Source organism: Miniopterus schreibersii, assembly GCF_964146895.1.
Source record: "Miniopterus schreibersii genome assembly, chromosome: 7".
Taxonomy (NCBI): domain Eukaryota; kingdom Metazoa; phylum Chordata; class Mammalia; order Chiroptera; family Miniopteridae; genus Miniopterus; species Miniopterus schreibersii.
The window spans coordinates 25,806,983-25,827,890 of NC_138108.1; the positions used below are offsets into that span (position 1 = coordinate 25,806,983).

General features: G+C 42.1%; 1 protein-coding gene across 5 annotated transcripts in view; it reads left to right on the plus strand.

Annotated features, from left to right (window-relative positions):
• The window catches only part of ANKRD44 (ankyrin repeat domain 44), a 251,380-nt gene that overhangs the window by 109,337 nt on the left and 121,135 nt on the right, over positions 1-20,908 (plus strand). For all 5 annotated transcript variants that reach the window (XM_081142776.1, XM_081142775.1, XM_081142774.1 and 2 more), the window contains exon 3: positions 15,577-15,655. In XM_081142776.1, coding sequence (XP_080998902.1) covers positions 15,577-15,655 — 79 coding nt within the window. The remainder of the gene's footprint in view (positions 1-15,576; positions 15,656-20,908) is intronic.

Below are 20,908 nucleotides of genomic sequence, written 5' to 3' on the forward strand. Positions count from 1 at the left end.
TTCTTGGCCAGAGCCTTTTAACCACAGGTATATCACTCTTCTTTTTCAGGGACTCTCTGAGTCTGACCTATGGTAGCAATTGTACCAATCCTAGAAATGGGTTAGAAAAGTGGTTAAGATGGTACATTTTATGGTATGTGTATTTTTCCAGAATTAAAGAATTTAAAAACTTATCAAATTGTACACTTTGAAAAAATAAATTAGAAGGGGACCAAATCAGAATGCTTAATAAGGATTGCATTCTTTGTAAATATAAAAACGTGGTCAATGGTATTTTTAGAGAGTGAATTTTACCCAACACCAGTGAATACATTTATTTATAAAATCCTTTTTTCCAAGGAATTGTAATGTAGTTCTTGGTACCTTAGAAGATAGAATTCCCTCAAAGAAGACATACAGGTGGCCAACAGGCTGAAAAGGTGCTTAACATCCCTAATCACCAGGGAAGTGCAAATCAAAACCACAATGAGGTGTCACCTCACACCTGTTAGGATGGCTGTCATAAAGACAGGAGACAGGAAGCGTGGGTAAGGATGTGGAGAGAAGGGAACCCTTGTGCACTGTTCACGGGAATGTAAATTGGTGCAGTCACTATGGAAAACAGTATGGAGCTTCCTCAAAAAAAAAAAAAAAAAAAAAAAGAACTACCATATGATTCAGCAATTCCACTTCTGGGTATTTATCTGAAGAAAGCAAAGACACTAACTCCAAAAGATGGAAGCACCCCATGTTCCTGATAGCATTTTCACAGTGGCCAGCTGTGAGAAACTAGGTGTCCATGGGTGTATGAGTGGGCAAAGAAAATGTATGTGTATGCAAGGGAATATTCTCTCTGGCCATGGAAAGAAGGGAATCCTGTTTGCAACAATATGGATAGACCTAGAGATTATTACACTAAGACAGAGAAAGACAAATTTCATATGCTGTCATTTATATGTGGAATCAAGATGAAAAGGTAAATATGTGAGGTGAAAGAAGTGTTAATTAACTCCATGGGGGAATCTTCTCACAGCATATATGTATATCAAATCATGTTGTATACTTTAAGCACCTTACAGTTTTATTTGTCAATTATAGCTCAGTAAAGCTGGGGGTGGGGCAGGAAGAAAATAGAATTCCCTCAGAGATCAATCATATTTCAATATAGAGTTCATCCATATTACAAAATCTTTAATGATTTTTCTCTTAAGGAGGAAAACTGGACAACAAATATGTTGAGTTGCCCTAAAATGACAGTCAGAGTTCTTGGCTTTTGACAAGATTCATTTTACCCCCCATAATTTTGAATAATGACTCAGTAGCCCTTGGCTAAATGTGAAACTGTTCTAGAAAGATCCCATGACTGACCCTGTTTTGCATTTTGCTCAATATGAATTCATCGGGGCTGTACAATGAATATCTTGTTTCTAGAGATATGGTCAGACTTTAGTTAGCTATTTAGCAATTTTAAAACAGGTCATGTTACTCATTTCCTAACTTTAATTGGTGTATTTCCTCAAACCTTATTAAACTTGAATATTGAAAGACCATATGTAAAACACATGTGGCAGTTAAATTAACTATATAATCATTGCTGTGTCACTTCTATCAAACCAGCAGACATTTATTGAGCGTCTACCGTGTTCCTGGCACTGTGCCAGGGGCTGGGGCCATAAGTTGAATAGGACTGGGTTCCTGGGTTCCGGGACATGTAACCCGGTGGCTGGGACAGATATTTAATCAGCCTATCAAAGGAAATGGTCAGTGTTACAATAGAAATAGAAATGCTGTCCTTCTACACGGTGAGGCCAGGACCCTCAGCTGCAGCGGCAGGAAGCACTCAGGGGGTGTGGGGTGGGGATGGTTGGGCAAATGTACAGTGACACGTATCCACCATTAGAGTATCAAACAGAATAGTTTCACCGCCCCAAAACCCCTCTGTGCTCTGCCTGTTCATCTCTGCCTCGTGTTTTACTGAATTTTACATATAACCTAAGTAAGAACAGTTTGCCTGCCATGCCGAAGCAGCTCCAGCTAGACCGCCCCCCAAAGCCCTCGCAGGCCACGCGGGACGCACCGCTGACGGCATTGACTCCTCCGGCCACCCTCCGCGAGAGCGGCTGTGTTCAGCACAAATGCCCAGAGTGCATGCCAGGGCCCGTGGCATTCGATTCTGCAGTTTCAAAACCAATGAATGTGATGCATGTGCTCACGACCAACTTGTTGGTCACCGCCCTCCCTCTCCCATTGCGCTTGACAACCCTCATCTTTATAGAGAGGCTGGAAGTCCCCGAACAGAACCGCCTCTGTGCTCCTGAGGGTTGGGGGGTCGCCTGTGCTCCAGATGTCTGATTATAGTACAAACAGACCTATTTGCTTTTAGAGAAGCAAATGTTTTCTGTGTTCAACTGAGCTTGTGAAATTTCATTAAGAAGCTAATCATTAGCCCTGATTAAGTAAACACTGGATGTTTGGCATGAATATTTTAACTTCCTATTTCCAAGCTGGCTCAGCCTTCTCAAGGTTACTGGTTGTCAGCTGGGACCAATAATTTTTCAGTCACCTGTGCAGTTTTTATTCCATCATCAGAAAATCCTGCTCCCCCCCCTCCCCCTTCACCTGGGGAAGAAAGCCAAGGCTCTCCCAGAGCCCCAGGCGTGAAGCTGGTTCTCTAATGCTCATTAGAGGACTTTTCTGCCTCAATTTAAATAGGGGATCTCTTGGCTGCCTACCCAGTAAAGGACAAGACACTAAATTCTGCTTTCTAATTCAACTTGAAATTGCTGCCATTTTCTATCCTTTTATATTTGCCCTTATAAACATTTTAGGTTTAACAAAGATCAGACTTCTTTTTACTGACATTCAAAAATTCTGAAGGCAGGTTAATATTAAGCTTTTATCTTCAAATATAGGAAAGAGCAAAAGAGATAAAGATGCACAAAACTTAACACAGTTACTGCCAGGAACTGAGATGTTAATGTCACCATAGACACAATGAATTGGGTGGTATTAGAAAGATTTTCTCTGGGAAACAATACATTATGGCATTTTCCAAAGTGTGTTTCTCAGAGTCCAGAACAAATGGAGAGGAAAAAAGAGGTTTTGTGGCTAAATTAAATTGGGAAATAGTTCTGCCAATTTCCCTGTGTTTTCATGATTTACAATGCATGTTGACATATTAACGATTCTGAGAATTCCTGCCATAAGAAAGTGTGTTCAAGTTCTTTGAACACAGTGTTTTCCAAAGCCATTTAGCTTTGAATACCTATCTTTTTAAAATTTATTTTAATCTAATACCTAGTACTGTCCCTCAAAACCAGTGGAATATACTTATACTTTGGGACATAACTGTTCTAGAATGAGAGTCTCTGGAATGGTCTGTGGCAGTAGTTCTTGAACTTGCGTGTGCATCAGAATCGGCCTCACCCCCACAGTTTCTGTGTTGGGAGGTGCAGGATGGGGCCTGATAACTTGTATTTCTAATATGTTTCCAAGCTATGCTAATGCTGCTGGTTGGGGACCACACTTTGAGAACTACTAGTCTGTGGTCAAGCTGGAAGGAAATGAAAATTCCAAGAGGGTGGGGGTAGGGGTGTTGTAACTGGTGCACTGATATACAGTGTGCAAGTTAACATACTCATTCAGCAGGTGCTGATTGAACCTGCTGTATACCAGGCACCGTGCTAGGCCCTGAGGATGCAGCAGTGGTAGACACAGGCCTGTTCTTGGCCTTTGGGAGCTTATAGTGTAGTGAAAAGACAGTCAGTAAACAGGGAAAGGAAGTGAGTCAATAGTCCATGTAAACTGAGAAGACTGCTGTGATCCTGAACAAAGGTGGCCAGGAAAGAGCCCTCTGGGCTGGTAGCAACATTTAAGCTGAGACTGGCCATGAGCAATGGGAGGCCATAAAAGATGGGGTTCATGTTGCAGTCCAGGTAGACACAAGCAAAGGGCCTGAGGGGCTTGGAGGGAAGGGAGTGACAAGTTGCAGGAATTGAAAGAAGGCCAGTGAACTGGAGGACAGTGAGTGAGAGAGAGAAAGGGGAAGAAAAGGAGGTTGGAGGGGAGATAAGGAAGGGCCAGGCCATCACAGCTGAGGGAAGAGTTCCAGGTTCAACCTGAATGCAAAAGGTTCTGGTGAATATTTTAAAGAGTGTTGTGTGAGGAAGGATTGTGAGGGGAGGAATAGAAGCTGTGAGACCAGCAGGAAGACCATACCTGGAGCTGGGGTGGAAATGATGAGTTTGGAGTTGGGCTATAGCTGTGGTCAGGGCTGCTGTGCACTCAGGAGCTCTAGGGGGCATCACTCACTTGTAGCCGCTGGAGGTGGAGAGACTTGGATTGCTTCCAGGTGTATCACAGAGGTAGATCAGGAGGTAGATCACACAGGGTTTGATGAGGGATTAAATGTGAGGGGCAAGTGGCTGGTGTGGCCCAGTGGTTGAGTGTCAACCCATGAACCAAGAGGTAACGGTTCGATTCCCAGTCAGGGCACGTGCCTGGGTTGTGGACTTGATCCCCAGTAGGGGACGTGCAGAAGTAGCTGATCAGTATTTCTCTCTCATCACTGATGTTTCTCTCTCTCTCTCTCTCTCTCTCTCTCCATTCCTCTCTCTGAAGTCAATAAAAACATATTTAAAAAATTATTTTTAAAAAATATACAAAAAAATGTGAGGAGCAAGGAAGAGGGAGGTGCCAAGAATGACCCCTGGGCTCCTGGCTTGAGCAGCAGAGATGGGGAAGAGATGTAGGAAGAGGAGGAGGGGGAGACAGTTCATTTCTGAGAGAGGGGACAGAACTAAGAGCTACTTCTCCGGGGATAGTGAAGTCACCATAGCCACCATTATCCTTCAAATATAGTAACTGGCTGTTTGCTGATACACAAAATAAATGGTGCTGGGATTTAATAAATACACCTATTAGAGAGTTGCCTTATATATCGTAGATCAATGACTACATGATTGCCCTGAATTAGAAAACAAATAAGGCCATTTAATACTAAACATAATGTTGTCTTTCTCTAATAATTCAGAGAGCTCTTCGGAATCTCACAGAGACTGCTACTATTGCTGTGTAACAAACCACCCCACAGTGTAGTCTCATAAAACAGCCATTGTGTTATACTCATGGATTTTGTGGGTTAGGAATTAAGACCGGGCAGAGTGGGATAACTTTTCTCTGTTCCATGATGTTTGGGCTCAGCTGCAAAGACTTGTCAGCTTGGAGGGGCTGGAGTCACCTGGAGATGTCTTCACTCACGTGTCTGGGGTTGATGCTGGCTGTTGGCTGAACACATACACAGAGCCTCTCCACATGGCCATGGCCTGGGTTCCTCGCAGATGGCACCTACAGGGTAGTTGAATTTCTAACTTGGCAGCTCAGGACTCCAAAGGTGAATCATTGCAAAGATCTTGAATCTCTAAATTACATGGGACAGGTAACTAAATTCATGTTCTGCTTAATAGGATACTAGATAAGAAAGAGATTGCTGTGCTCAGCATGCTGCCGCGGGGGTAATTTGACTTGTAGGGAGGAAGAGCCTGTAAAGGGAAAAAGCTGGCTGTTTTGCATGAAACTAAATGACAAGGATACTCTCCTTTTGACCGTGAGCCAGTCATGTGGTAACAGGTATTTTTCCAGTCTTTTCCACTTGCCCAGCCCTGAGAAGTGAAGCAACTGAGCATGGTTCATGCTTATGGGATAATATAAGGATGTTCATAAACTAGGACATATAAGAACAGGTTCGAATTATTTATAAAACGTTACCTGGACACAGATTTCCCAAGACCTCTATTCTGAGATCTCTCTGGGCGGGCTTCACCACGAAGTAGCAAAGCACAGTGCTTCCATTAGTGTAGAAATCATTCTTTTTTTGTTAAATTTAATAGGGTGACATTGTTTAATAAGATTATATATGTTTCAAGTGTACACTTCTATGATTCATGATCTTCATATTGCACTGTGTGCCCACCATGCAAAGTCCAATCATCTTCTGTCACCACATGTTTGACCCCCTTTGCCCTTTACTATCCTCAGCCCGCTTCCCTCTGGCAGCCACCAGACTGCTGTCTGTGTCTGTGAGCTTTTGTTTGTTTGTCTTGTTTGTTCATTTGTTGCTTTATGTTGTATATCTCACATTTGGGGGAAATCACATGGTTCTTATAGAAATTATTATTTATAAAAATATGTCTTTATGGATTTCAGATAGAGGAAGGGAGAGGGAGAGAGAGAGAGAAACATCAATGATGAGAGAGTCATTGATCGGCTGCCTCCTGCACGCCCCCTCCTAGGGGTTGAGTCTGCAACCCGGGCATGTGCCCTCACCCAGAGTCGAACCCTTATCTCCTGGATCTGCTGAGCCACGCCGGCTGGGCTAGAAATTATTCTTGGTGTGGATTTTGAGTAGGCCTTGATGATTGGAAGATACCAGTCTGAGTTGGACGTTCCAGCCCTAAGTAAGATCCTTGATCTAAGGCAGTAGATTTCTAAAAGGGGAGTATAGGCATCCCAGGAAATGTGCAAGATCACTAATTGGAAGCAATAGATTACCTACTTCTATTTCTTAAAAACATTTTAATGTATATTTTTGTGTGCATCTTACAGATGTTAAATATGATAACATAGTAGTGAGTGTATAAAATTGTGAATGATTAGTTAAATAAATGTTTTTGTGCTCAAAAAGTTGCTTTTTTCTGGTGGGGTGCTGCTTGAAGGCATTTCTTATCACATTTATACCTTGTAGCTAATGCTTTTCAAACTTTATTATGCATACAAATGACCTAGAGAAACTTGATTTTCCACAGCTCAATGCAAGAAGGATTAGAATTTGGGGAATCGGTTCACACTATTTTTTTTTTTTTCTCACCTGAAAAAATATTTTTAATTGCTATTTAGAGAGAGAAAGAGAAGTGGGGCGGGGGGGCAGAGACATCAATTGGTTACCTCCTGTACAAGCCCTGGCTGGGGATAGAACCTCAACCTTGGCATGTGTCCTAACCCGGATTCAAAACACAACCTTTTGGTGCATGGGATGATGCTCCAACCAACTGAGCCACCCAGCCAGGGCGCGGTTCACACTATTTAAGGTTGGAAGAGACTGATTTATAAACTTAAATGCCATATTTATTACTTTCCAAAAGCTTGAAAACCAGACCTATCATTTATGCTTGTTATGCTTTTATCCTTGGAAAAAGTAATTTCTCTCAGGGTAGAAAACATCAGAAAAGAATTGGCTTAATGAACCTTAAATTGAAAAGATAATTAAAGTTGGAGGAATCATGCTACATGTTGTCAAACTATACTACAGGGCCATTGTAATCAAAACAGCATGGAGACTTGACTTTGGGTGGTGAACACACAATGCAGTATACAGTTGAAGTATTACAGAATTATATACTTAAAACCTATATAATTTTATTAACCAATGTCACCCCACTAAATGCAATTAACAAACAAACAAACAAACCCCAAGCATGGTACTGGCATAAAAACAGGTAAATAGATCAATGGAACAGAATAGAGAGCCCAGAAATAAACCATGCATTTATCATCAATTAATATTTGACAACGGAGGCAAGAAAATACAATGGGCAAAGATAGTCTAGCCAATAAATGGTGTATGTTCATTGCAGCGCTATTTACAATAGCCAAAACTTGGAAGCAGCCCAAATGCCGTCAGTAGATGAGTGGATAAAAAGCTGTCGTACATTTACACCATGGAATACTACTGGGCCATAAAAAAGAAGGAAATCTTACCTTTTGTGACAGCACTGATGGACCTGGAGAGAATTATGCTAAGTGAAATAAGCCAATCAGAGAAAGACAAATACCACATGATTTCACTTATATGTGGAATCTAATGAACAAAATAAACTAACAAAACAGAAACAGGCTCATAGATACAGAGAGCTGTCAGAGGGTGGGGTGTTGGGGGGCTGTGTGAAAAAGGTGAAGGAATTAAGCAAAAAGAAAAAAAAAGAAAACACAGACTGTATAGTGATTATAGGAGGGAAAGGGGGGTGGAGGAGGTAGAAGAGGGTAAAGGGATAAAGGTTGATGGAAGGAGACTTGACTCTGGGTGGTGAACACACAATATGATACACAGAAGATGCATTATAGAGCTGTGCACTTGAAACCTGGATAATTTTATTAACCAATGTCACCCCAATAAATTCAATTTAAAAAAGAAAAGAAAATTTTTGGTCCATAAAGAATATTTGCAAGAAGCCAATTTAGCTTATTGGTAGGTTGATCTTGGGATGCAGCATAGAATAGGCTAAAAGGCGAGTTCTGGTGGCCAGACTGCCTGGGTTCCAGCTGTACAAGTGGTACTGTCACCTTGGGCTGGGTAATTCATCTCTGTGTCTCTGTTTCCCCATCTGTAAAATGGGGATACTCACAGTTCCTACATGCTCTGAACATAATTCATGGGAAATGCTTAGATTAGGGACTGACACATGTTATGAGTCTAACCAGTGTTGGTGGTTCTTCTCTATTCTAAGGATGTTTCTTTCTAAAAAATTTAATTTTTCTCTAGACATATTGTTATCAGGTAACATCTTCTTTTCAATATTCCTCAATTTCATTGGGTGCCTTTGTCATTTCAGTCTTTTCAACTCAATTGTAATAGAACAGGGATTCTTACTCCTTTATCTTTGTATCCTGGAACCTATTACAATGCCTAGTTCTTAAGAACCACATAACAGTTTATGGCATTACGTGTGTCTCAGAGCATGTCTTTGGGTTGCAGTTTATTTGGTCCAAACTATTGCTTTTGGCCAAAGGCATGAGCATACTTAGAAAGAAAAGTACAGATCCCAGTTGTCAATTGGGAAGCTTTGGGAGTCCAGCAGGCAGAGGCAGTGTGTAAAGAAAGTGTTGGGATGGGGGCGGGGAGCTGTGCTAAACTGGAGCATGCATACCCCAATAAAGAAATTCCAATTTTAGATGTTAAAAAACCACTGTGCCAGCTAAACAGAAGATCTCTGGGAAGACTTGGGGTGTAATTTTTGAGCCCTGATATAATTGGCTGTAGATTAAAATTTACAAATATATGTTTGTTGCTTCTACTGAAGTATGAACTTAAGGCAAGATCAGTGTCATTTCTCTTTGTCTCAGACCCCTTTCCCAGGCCCATTGTAAAAATTACTAAAAAATCCTTTTGTCCCTTTCATAAAATGAGTCAAATCATTTACATTATCACTGTGTCATTTGAAGTGTATTTTCTAAAATAAGTTCAAGTTTAGCCCAGCCAGGCGTGGCTTAGCGGTTGAGCGTCGACCTAGGATCCAGGCGATCGGGGTTCGATTCCCGGTCAGGGCACATGCCCGGGTTGCGGGCTCGATCAGTGACTCTCTCATCATTGATGTTTCTACCTCTCTCTCCCTCTCCTTTCCTCTCTCTGAAATCAATAAAGATATATTTAAAAAATAAAATAAAATAAAATGAGTTCAAGTTTAAATGCTGCCACATGTAAATAGAGGCTCATAGTTACTATTAAACTATTTCATTGGTTGGGTTTTAGGGTGAATGGTTCCTGATGCTGCAGATGGCAGCAGCTTCTCATCAGCAATGCTTCCACAGCTTGTATTTTATGGTGGAGTCCTCAGGCAAAAACTCCAGCAGTTGGCTGATTTGCCCATTGTCTTTTAGACATAGAGCTACATTTTCTGAGCTTCTGTAGTGTTCGGGGCTCTTCTTATGTTTGGCCTCCTGGTTATCAATCTCTGCTCGCCCACAGGAAGTGAGATACTACATTGTGTGGCCTAGTCACTGTGGTCCATTCTCACTCCAGCTTTCTTTTGCCCCAGTAATTACCAGTGGTCGTGGCAGCAATTATAGTTTGTTCACCAAAGATGAAAGGCTTTTCTGGCCAGGTAACACCTCCCACATGCTGAGCATATTTTTATTTCTTTCATCTGGTCCTGCGCATCTCCAGTCACAGCCCCTACTCGAGAGGATGTTTATCTGGCCCTTGGACACATTTTCCCTCCTCCTGTTTGGATGGTGCCATCTTGATTACTCTGGAATTTAGATGAGACTGGGTGGGACACCTTATCCTTCCCCATCTCTGTCCCCACCCCATCTTCTTTCCCTATTTCCACCAACTAGTGGGAATGGGCTGTCGGGGAAAGAGTAAAAACCAGATTAAATGATCCTGGGCAACATTTGTTGAGTGCTAACCATATGCTAGGTTTTATTAGCATCATTTCATTTCATCTCACAAATCCCCAGGAGGTAGGGATTATCATTATTCCCATTTTACAGACAAAGAAATGGAGGTTTATAGGAGAGTCTTGTAACTTTCCCGAGGTCAAAGTGGCTTTAGGGGGCAGGGCCGGGATTTGAATCTGGTCCTCTGTCTCCAGAGCCCACTAGGTTGCACTGCCATGGTCAAGGTGGCTAAAATCCAAGGCAGAATCAACTAAGTGCAAAGTCCGGGGAGGACTTTGGAGAGCCGCTGCTGGGAGGGCCTTTGGGAGATGAGGCTGCGCCTTCTAAAGTAAGACATCTTAGGGCTGGAGAAGATGGAGCAGGCGGTTCTGATTAAGAGGCAGCCCTGGCTGAGTTGAGGCCTGGAGTCAGGAAAGCCAGTGTCCTGGGGCTGGGAGGGGTCCCTTGGCAGAGGGTGGGTTTGACAGGTATGGAGGGGTAGGGGAGAGCTGCAGGAAAGGGATCAGTGGGAGGTGCAAGAATCCTATTAGAGGAAGACTGTGCCCCCCCTCCCGTTGAAAGTGAACTGAGATCTCCCAGCCAGGGGAGGGGATTCATGACCACACATGCTCAGTGTGGAGGCCAAGCCTGCCTTTCTTTCTTCCACTAAAAAGACAGTGCTGTGGGGAGGGGCTCTCCTGAGAGCTGCTCTTCAGCTGGGGGAACATGACCTGCCTGATCCCACAGTGTGGCCTGGAGAACAGAGGGAGAGGCTCCTGTATCAGGCCTGCCTGGGACCTCCAGCAGCACAACAGCTGTGCTCCCCTCCTCCCACTTCAGCCCTCTCCTCCCCACACCCTTCACCTTGTGCTGCCAGAGAGGGGTCCTGCTACCAAGGCACAGCTGGTGGCTTCTGAGGCCAGCCCTCCAGTGACCTGAGGTGTGTAGAAAGTTCTCACTCAGCCAGATTGGAAATAAAGTCCTTTCTTACCCTCTGAATAAAAACTTCTTCGGGAACCCTTGGTCGTAGCCACATGACATTGGCTGATTTGGATGTGGGTCCTCTAGCACATTTTTTGGAAATCCATCCCTCTGGGAAATTCTTGAGGGACTGAGAAAAAATTAAATACCACCTCTGACCCTGCTTCCTTGTTGTTGTTGTTGTTGGTAATCCTCACCCAAGGATATTTTTTCCATTGAATTTTTTTTCCCCCCAGAGAGAGTGGAAGGGAGGGGTGGGAAGGAGGGAGAGGCATCGATGTGAGAGAGCCACATTGACTGGTTGCCTCCCTCATGCACCTTGACTGGGGCCGGGGGTCGAGCCTGCAACCGAGGTACGTGCTCTTGAACCTGGGACCCTTCAGCCTGTGGGTTGACACTCTAACCCCTGAGCAAACCGGCTAGGGCATTCACAAACTTCTTTTAATTCCCCACCTTAAAGCCAAGCATCTTTCTTATTTGCCTCTTGTTTGACTTAAATCTATTACTTGTCTTCCGCTTTTTTCCTCATGTGAATTGAAATCTCTTCAAGGTACCTATTTTGTGTTCAGAGTTTCTTTAGACATCTCGCTTCTAGTGATCTCTGTTTGTTATCACACGAAGCTTGTTGGGCCTAAGTTGTCAGTTATTTCCCTGCTTCTTTGATATTAATGGGAGTTTGGACTGATGATTGGAACTTCTGTGTTTCACCACAGGAAGGCTTTGCAGGGCTTGTTTTCTTAATATTGCTCCATCTGTCTGTCTTGGTATGTAAGATATTTATATGTAGGGAGGGATGTTTGTCTTAGCGCACGACAGATACTTATAATGAAGATTAGATCATGCACTTCTGAGAGTCTCTAAAGCATGTAATAAACAATTCTTAATCTTTAAAACAAAGGCTTGGGGCACCCCCTCAGTCTGCACAGTATTTTTAGCTGCCAGAATAAACTCTCTGCCCATGTCAAGCTCACTTCACGTGTATATACTCCAAGTTCCTTATTTTCTTTCATCTGCTTCTTTGGTAAACAGACGGCAAAAACTTCCTCTGCCTGATCTCTCTCTGACACACTGCAAATTTAGCTCAGACGCCAACTGGCTGTGTGTGTCTTTGGCTATTCATAGAAAGGAAAGGTTTATCTTCCTTCCTTCTGGAGAAACCTGGGTCTTTTCCTGGATCCTAATCTGCAAAGGTGCTGTTTGTAATTGGAGGTACAGGGTAATGGAAAAATCTCTCTTTTTTGATACTTGAACAATCTGTTAAAAATGACTCCAGTGTGTGTTGATCTTACTGTGCCTGCTTTTTGAAGTAGTTTCTCCTCTGGTGTTCATGGGTGGTGCAAAGACCCACGGGACCACTCATCAGTGTTGGTTATCACAGTGAGTCCACTTGGGCAACAGATGGAAGTTCATGCCAGTGGCACAGAGCGCTTAGCTTGGCTACTCTGCCTGAACACTACTAGAGTCCTGGCCTGGTCCAGGTTTCTAATTTTGATCCAGAAACTACCCTTAGGTCAGTATTAGGATACAGATTGGAAGCCAGGAACCTAATTCTTTGACATGTTTGCTGTGTTGGGCAAGTCATGTAACCTAATCCAAGTGCTCAGATTCCCTCTCATTTAAATGATGATATTAAGACTTAACAACAAGGTTCTGAAAGATGTGCCTCTCCTGAAGGGGATGTTATGCTATTCAAGTAGTAGAATAGATAAAAAGGTATTTTAAAAAAAATTAAGAACACTCCATAATTATGCAGTAGGCTTTGTTTCTTTTTCTAGACCCCCTAGGGGTATCGCTGGCCTAGAATCTATTTTTACTGTATTATTACTAGTATTCTCTTTCCCCTTTCTTCTATCATTGTATCTCCTACTCCATTTGTCTAGCTTATGACAAAGTAGAGTGGCCTTAAACTGAGGCAGAGGGTGAACTGCAAACTGCTGGGTACTTTCACCTGATTGAGCATGGGGATGACTGTGGCTCTGTGAGTCACCCTTGGTCCGGTACATCACTCGGGTTCCCGCTAGAGAGCAGGTTTGAGCAACCCTTGGTCCATAATAGACATGCATGGATGTACTGGAAGCTACAGGAAACTTTTAAATGCATATTAATAGGGACACTGGGATTTACAATCAAGAATTTTTACAATATGATCTCATGTAACACACCCATTTTATACTATAAAAACTTTAGTTTGAACTAGCCATGTCATAAAAGGGGCCACAAAATTGGCAAGGCCAGTCATATAATAACAGGCCAACAGATTTAGATACTAGGGTGTTCTTGGCTTTATTTGAGGCCAAATTCTCAAACAGTGCACTAACTTTGCTTCAGGTTAAATGAAGTCATAATTTGGGTTGGGTTAGTCCTTGTTGAAATCACTTAGGTGAGGTTTAATTTGTTGAACCAAACCCTGGAACCAGTTTAATTCATAGAAGAACATATAATTATATAACTTTTATCCCAAGACTCAAGAGAAATTTTTTGGTAGCTATAGTGGTGATTCAAAGGACATATGGGGCTAAAATTGAAAGCACTTGTAGAGATCTCAACAGAAGAAACAGAAATAGAAAACATTTGCGGAAGTCTGGTCTTGGTTATTTTTATAATTCATCACTAGTAAATATACTGGATTCTCAAATAAGCAAGTGTGTTTTCAAATATTGAATCTTTTTTTTACAGAAAGGTAATATAGCTATAAGAGGGTGAATCATGGTTGTATATCTTACTGAATTTTCCAAGGCATACCTTTATTTTATATAGAATAGTTGCATGACTGCTCGATTCCCACTTACCTATAGTAATTACCTGCGCATACATCGACAACATAAATTCCCAGCTAATGCAGACTCCTCTTTTTATCCACTTAAAAGTTAGTGTATCCCTTCATAAAATCTACTTACCAGACCTCCTAACAAATAGAGTGGTTTGAAAATCATTTCTTGTCATGTGTGGCCCCTGCCTGCCATCTGTTTGAGATATCAGTGAGTCATGAAATGCCTAAAAGCACTAGTCTGACAGAGCAGAGGGCTTGAACTGTCAGAAAATAGAATAATATTCTTGGGCTAATCAGATTGTTAGGTGGGTTGTGTAATCAAGTAATCACAGGAATGATGATTAAAATTAATAGTGAATCCACGAATCTCTGGAAACTAAAATGCATGCTAGTTTTATGAGAAACCTCAAAGACAGCATACAGACTAGTTACCGCTGTTACGGAGCAACCAATGGAAGTTTGTGGAAGAGACCATGCATGCAGACCAGCTTGCTTTGGCCAGTTTCTACTGAGCACCTAGTGTGTTGTTACTCTAGGGATAAGCTGGAGTAAGACCTAGTCTTTATCCTATGAGTTCTCGGTGTTGAAGTCACACGATTATCTATGCTGATGGCAGTAATGGCTCTGCGTGGAGCACTTGCTGTGCAGGGGTCAAGCCTCATGCCTGCCTAGGGCTTTGTTTACTTGAATTATCTTGAATTTTCATATTTGTTTTCTAAGGTAGATATTATTATCTCCAATGTGCCAGTGGGGAAGTAGTATATTCCCCTGCATGTGATTATACTGCCTCTTGGCACAATATGTTAGATATCTTGCCAAGGACTTGGACGGAGTCTGACTGGTGAAGGTCGAAGCTTGGCTCTGCTGTGTACTTATGGGGTCTGGAGGAAATTTCTCAACTTACTTGAGCCACAGATTTTCATCTATAAAACAGAACTAGTAATGTCTGCCTCAGCTCTCAGGTTCGCTATCAGCATCCTCAGAAAGGCCTTACTTCACCACTCGAAGGAATTTTATTCCCATCTTCCCAGTTACTCGATCCCATTGTCCTGTATTATTTTTGTTATAGTGATAATTACCATCTGGAATGATCTTAGTGTCATTTGTTTACATGACTGTTGTTGGTCCCCCACTTGAATGTAAGTTTCATGAAGTCGGGGATTGGGCCTTTCATGGTTACCCTTCTGTCCCCAGAAACTGGTTTTTGGCACATAGTAGGTAATCAGTAAGTATTCCATGAATGGGGGTTTAGGCAACAGTTAATGGAGATAGAAAGGAGAAAGTAACCATACTTATGTTTAATGTCCTTGTGAGCAATTCCAGAAAGAAAATAAATCATTGAAAGCTTTGAACTATGCTGTTGAGGTAGGTAGAAAGGCTCGGATTTGTTTTTAGCCATTACGGAAGGTTTGAAAATAAATTCAGATTCATCACCCAGTGAATGATGGTCCGTTCTTGACCTGAGCTGGTCTTTCATAAAAGGAGCAGTGAGGCCATCACAACAGGGACACAGAAAATGGGATCTTTTGTACATGTGACTGTGGGAGATGCTGAGGGAAATGTTTAACCAGAACTCACCTGAGTAGGCGTCTCTTCCCACACGCACTAACCTCAGAGAGGGTGACTTGTCTTACTATGCCTACAAAAGGCACCTCCAGGCACCACTGACTTGTTTATTTTTGCCATTGTTTCAGGATTCTGAGAAGCGGACTCCACTCCACGTGGCCGCGTTTCTGGGAGATGCAGAGATCATTGAACTCCTGATTCTTTCAGGTAAATACCGGCTGTACTTAAAGTCAACTGCAGATGAAAATTTAAATTTTATTACATTGACTACTATAATGAACCCAAACAAAATTTCTTTATTGTGCTCATGGAAGTTTATTTGATCAGCGATTTTGCCAGTAGATGTGTAAAACAGTGCAAGAAGTGGTTCTTATTGAAAAATGACATCTCCAGTAAAACTTACATATTCCTTTGAAAAACGGATTCCTGACTATCTAATCAGGCCCAGTATTGTATTTGAATTCAGCATATTTGCATATCTTTATAAAGGAACAAACAAGAAAACCGGTTCCTTAAGGCCTATATGAACAAACACAAATGTGTGTGTATTTACACATATTTGAATTGCATAAAAGCCTACAACTCTGTAAAGTATTTTATTTTCTAAAAATTGGAAGCAAATATGGCAAACACATGTTAAATCTGATTTACGTGTGCACTGGTTTTTGTGATATCATTCTCTTTATTTTTCTATGGACTTTAAATATTTTATCTGATTTTAAAATGCCAATGTTTTCATGTTTGGAAACCTGTATGCTTGGTACATCTCACCAAACAGGTTTCTAAAGTCAGTATGTGCTTTCTGCCATGAGTATTTGCCAGATAAGTCCCCGGAATGAATCTGAGCACATGTATGCGTCTTCGTGTGGATCGCATGCAGACTGGCTAGCTTTCTTCCTCCTTCCTTTTATTTAGGAAGATTAAAGCCTAGAGGAAATGCCTCTGCCCACAGACTGCAAAAGGTCTCTTCTAAGGTTTGGCCTTTGTTCGCAGTAACAAAGAGAAACTGTAGAACCCAAAGTAAGCTCCACCAGGGTAGGAGCTGATACAGGTGTTTAAGCAGATGTGAAGAACGTTGTGGGAAGGAAACTGGAATTGTGCTGGGATACACAAGGAAGATTCACATTGCCCTCTTTTTGTTGTGTTCATCTTCTGGAGGTGGGATTTCCCAGGAAACAAGTGTTCTGTGCCTTACAACATGTGCGCCCTATGCTCCTGACAGTTGCGTAGAGATCAGGTTATATTTTCTATGGCGTTCCTTGTGTTCTTGAGAGCTGGCCTTCCTTCTGACAGTTCTAAAGCTATTCCAAGGCTGCATGCCAAACAAACATGCATTGTTTGGTGCTGGCACAGGCTATGGCTAAGAGCCAGCACACACCTGGCCAGTTGCCCCAGCAGTGGAATCTTGGCCCATGGAAAATAGTAGGCAGAAATCAGTGGGGCTGTAAAATAAAGAATTTTGTGGTATGATACCTAATGGTCCCAACTAGCTATACTCACCATCCAAATACTGTATTAAGAGACATGTCAGAGTCTCGGAGTCATGTTAGGGTCATGAATGTGCGAATTCAGAACTTTGTCTTAGACCCCCAGCTTTGGTTTTTGTTTATGTGTGTTTCCACATCTGAAAGGAAGATTGTAATTCTGCAGCATGAAGGTGACCCATCTGTTTCCCTCAGGTGTCTAGGAGTTGGTGACTGAGAAACTTGGCTTCACATCACCTTCACATGGCGTGGAGTCCACCAGCCGCTCTTAAGTGTGGCTCATTCAGTAGAGCCAGGAGAAGCTGTTCCATATATCTTGATCTGTATACCTCTTTGGTCTTAGAATTACTAAGCTGTTAGCCTCTCTAGTGTAATTTTGGGTGGCACATGCCATGGAATCTGTTCCCCCTCCAACTCCCGCTGCCATCAAATTAGAAAGATTTAGGGTATGAGAGAGCATTGGGAAAGTTCTTTAGAAATTTTACCCAACCGTGGAAGCTTAGATAAACGCTTGGGATTCACACGGCTGTAATTTTCCTTTAGAAGTCCTGTAACCAATTTGTATATTGTAGTCCTAAAGAAATATCACTGTAAGAGCATGATGATTTCATCTCTGAGCTTACATCTGGCAGCTGACCCTTTAGGGAATCCAACCAAACTGTTTTCCAACTTAATAATGAATGAGGTGCTAATGATTCCCATGTTGGACAAATAATTTGGCCTTGCCAGAATAGCCCATTACAGCTGTGTTTTCTATTGTTGTATTAACTTACAGAGTGGAGTGTAACCCAACCCTGCTTAATTCCTACCGACATTATCTCCTATTCGCCAGGCGGATGGAGTCCCGAATGCCTCTGAGCAGACAGGGGAATTTAGGCCTTGCGAAATTCCTCTTCCTGTCACTGCCAGACCGGATTCTGGCTTTATTTCTCCACACCTGACTCTAGCTTCTGTTTGGGAGTTGGCCTTGTCAGGCTTAATTCAGAGAGAAGGTCAAGAGCTTGCTTTTTCCCAGAGATGTGTGAATGAGATCAACATGAACCAGTTAGTGGATAGGGTTAAGAGACAAGGGTTGAGCACAGGAAGCGGAGCACACAGAAAAATGACCACAGTGACAATAGCTTGTAGAGAAACTCTGGGATGCACAAGAGTTAGAGCCTTGGGCTGAAGGAAGAAAACTGGAAGGGCCCTACTTCTAACATGGGAGTGTTTGTGAGGTATAAGTACTAATTTAAAAAAATAATAAATTTATTTGAATGTAGGCCACCAAACAAGTGGTGTTCCTATAAAAGTATTTCCTGTGACTTTTCAGAATGTGATTTCCACTCCCAGTGAAAATTGCCTCCTGAGCCATGGCAGGTCATTCTTTTGATTCTCTTATGCATAACAAGCATTCATCCCCAAGGGTTGGATTTGTTTATTTATTTTCCCCCCCCAGGGGCGAAAGGGGTGATTAAATCAGGCAGTCCTGATTTTGGCCCCCGGTGTGGTGTGATTATAAAGGGATGAGCCATTATCTGGTAGGTAAGTAAACTGGCTCCAAAGGCAAATCCAAGGGGAGTTCTAAAAATGTTCTGAGCAATTGCCACATACATGGAATTATCATGCATGCTTCCAAGGTCATTGCTTTGAAGGGCACCGCTCCCGGACTGTGACCGTGATAAGATTTGGTTTGTTTGGTAAAAACAATAGTAACTCTGATCTCATGATATTATATTATAATTGTATTTCACGTGACCTTTTGTTTATATTTATTTCTGCAATTAAGCCAAGCTTTGGCTAAGTCAGCCTTAAGAATCAGTTATTCTCTTTGACCTATAAGATTTTTCAGTCAGCTAGTCCTCCCTTTTGTCTTTGTGCTACTTTTCCCTAGACAACAGGGCTAAGAGAACAGAAATCTTGCCTCTGGAAAAGATGCCAGAGTTCTCGTTACTCCTGATCTCTGAAAATAAAATCAGGTGTTCATAGGAATGAGATGAAAAACATGCTTAACTTGTAATCAGGGTTTATGCCTGACAGCTCTTAGTTGGGTCTTTGTTTCTGAAGAATCTATAGCCTAGCACTTTCTTTCTTTTTAGTATTTAAGCTTTAAAATGTCCTTGGGTAAAATGCATTTGCCTTTAAATCATTAGTCATGCAGACCCCGTGTCCTTCAGTGCACAATGGCTCCTGACAGGCAGGTAAATAACATGAAGCTTCCTTTAGGAAAATCAGTTATAAATATTCAGCCATCTGACGCCTCCCTGTGACATGTAAACAAGGCTGGGATGTGTTCGGGGAAGGGGTGAGGAAGGCAGTGGCAGGGGTGACGCTGATGGAGTGCTGCTTGGTCCCCGTTCGGAGAGCTCTGCTTTTGTCATAACGATTCTGTCGGGGAGAGGAGGCTTTCCTGGCAGCTGCCTCTTCAATCTTCTGGAGGAGGGGGAGCGGCGAGATGGGGACTTCAACAGTGACCTGCGAGGAGCCACTTCCTAGTCATTGTCTTCCAATAACTCAGGCTGCAGGGAAACAATGCCGTGGTGTTTGTCACCCGCGGGGGCGTGCTGCTCTATGAGCTCAGCAAGCTCGGGGCCATTTTTCTCTTTGAAAGAATTTTAATATTAAAAACCACATTGGGATCTGCATCAAACTGAAAGTTTTCAGAACATATAAATAATAATACTAATAGCAGTGCAATGTAAATGTCTAACTATAACTTATAAGGAAAAACAATAATAGAAAAATGAGGGACATAGGCAAAGAATCTGAACAAGCAGTTTTCAGAGAATGAATTATAAATGGCCAGGAAACAAACATATTAGAAGATACCCAACCTCGCTATTAAACAGGAAAGCCCCCAAATGAGGTACCATTTTCTTCTAATCAGATCTGCAGTATTTTCAATGACCGGCAGTGTGAAGTGTTGGTGAGGATGTGGGGAAACCAAGCAATCTTACTCACTGTGTGGGTGAGCAGGCTGGCACACTTTGGAAGGTTGAGGCTATGTATTAAAACCAAAAGTATGCATCACTTATGACACACAAAGTCCATTTCTAACGCTCTATCCTAGACCAACGCTTGCACATTTGCATATGGAGTCATTTTATGGATGTTCATAGCAGCATTGTTTGCATAGTGAAATACTAGAAACAACTGAACTACCTATCAATAGAGAGAATGTCTTAAAAATGTTGGAATACATCTGGCAATGAAAACCATCAACATAGAAAATACATTTTTGAGTGAAACAAAGGGATTCAGAGTGTTATTACAATACGATACAATATATGTAAAAACATGCTTAGGAAACAATGCTATAGATTTTTAAAAATTGTTGTGTAACATTTAAAATATACCAAAAGAATATCATACTACTCAGCTTAGTTTTCTCCTTTTTCTAAGGATACACATATTTGCATATGAAGGCCTGAAAGAAACTGGAAGCCCCCCCAACACCCCCCCACCCCTGCCCCAGAGCTGCCTGCCTGCTCTCTATAAGTCCGTCTCTAGTTTGCTCAGTAGTTCAGTTTGTTCATTAAATTCTACATATGAGTGAAACCATGTGGTACTGGTCTTTCTCTGACCAGAGCAGGAGTTTTCTTCAGGCACTGGGGAGAGTGCAGCACTGGGGATGGTAGTCAAGGGGACTTTACCTAAATCTGTAACGATCCATGTTTTAAAGAAGAATTCATCCAAAGAAATAAAAATAAGAATTCGTGTATTACTTGCATGATCAAAACATGAAGTAGAACAGGTCTGTTGCTGTTCGTTGTGATAGGCAAATGTTCATAGCTCCCGGTCAAGCCAGCTCAGTTGAGGAGATATTGCTGAATCTCTCTTTTAACTAGAAATCATCCTCCAGTTGGCAGCTCTTAATATTAGGTCTGGCCTGGGCTTAGAACTGTGCCGTGGCAGATGCCCCCGGTCCCTATCCCTTCGTCCCCGACTGCTCCAGTAATAGTTAGCAAGCAATTATATGGTGCTTACTGTGTGCCTG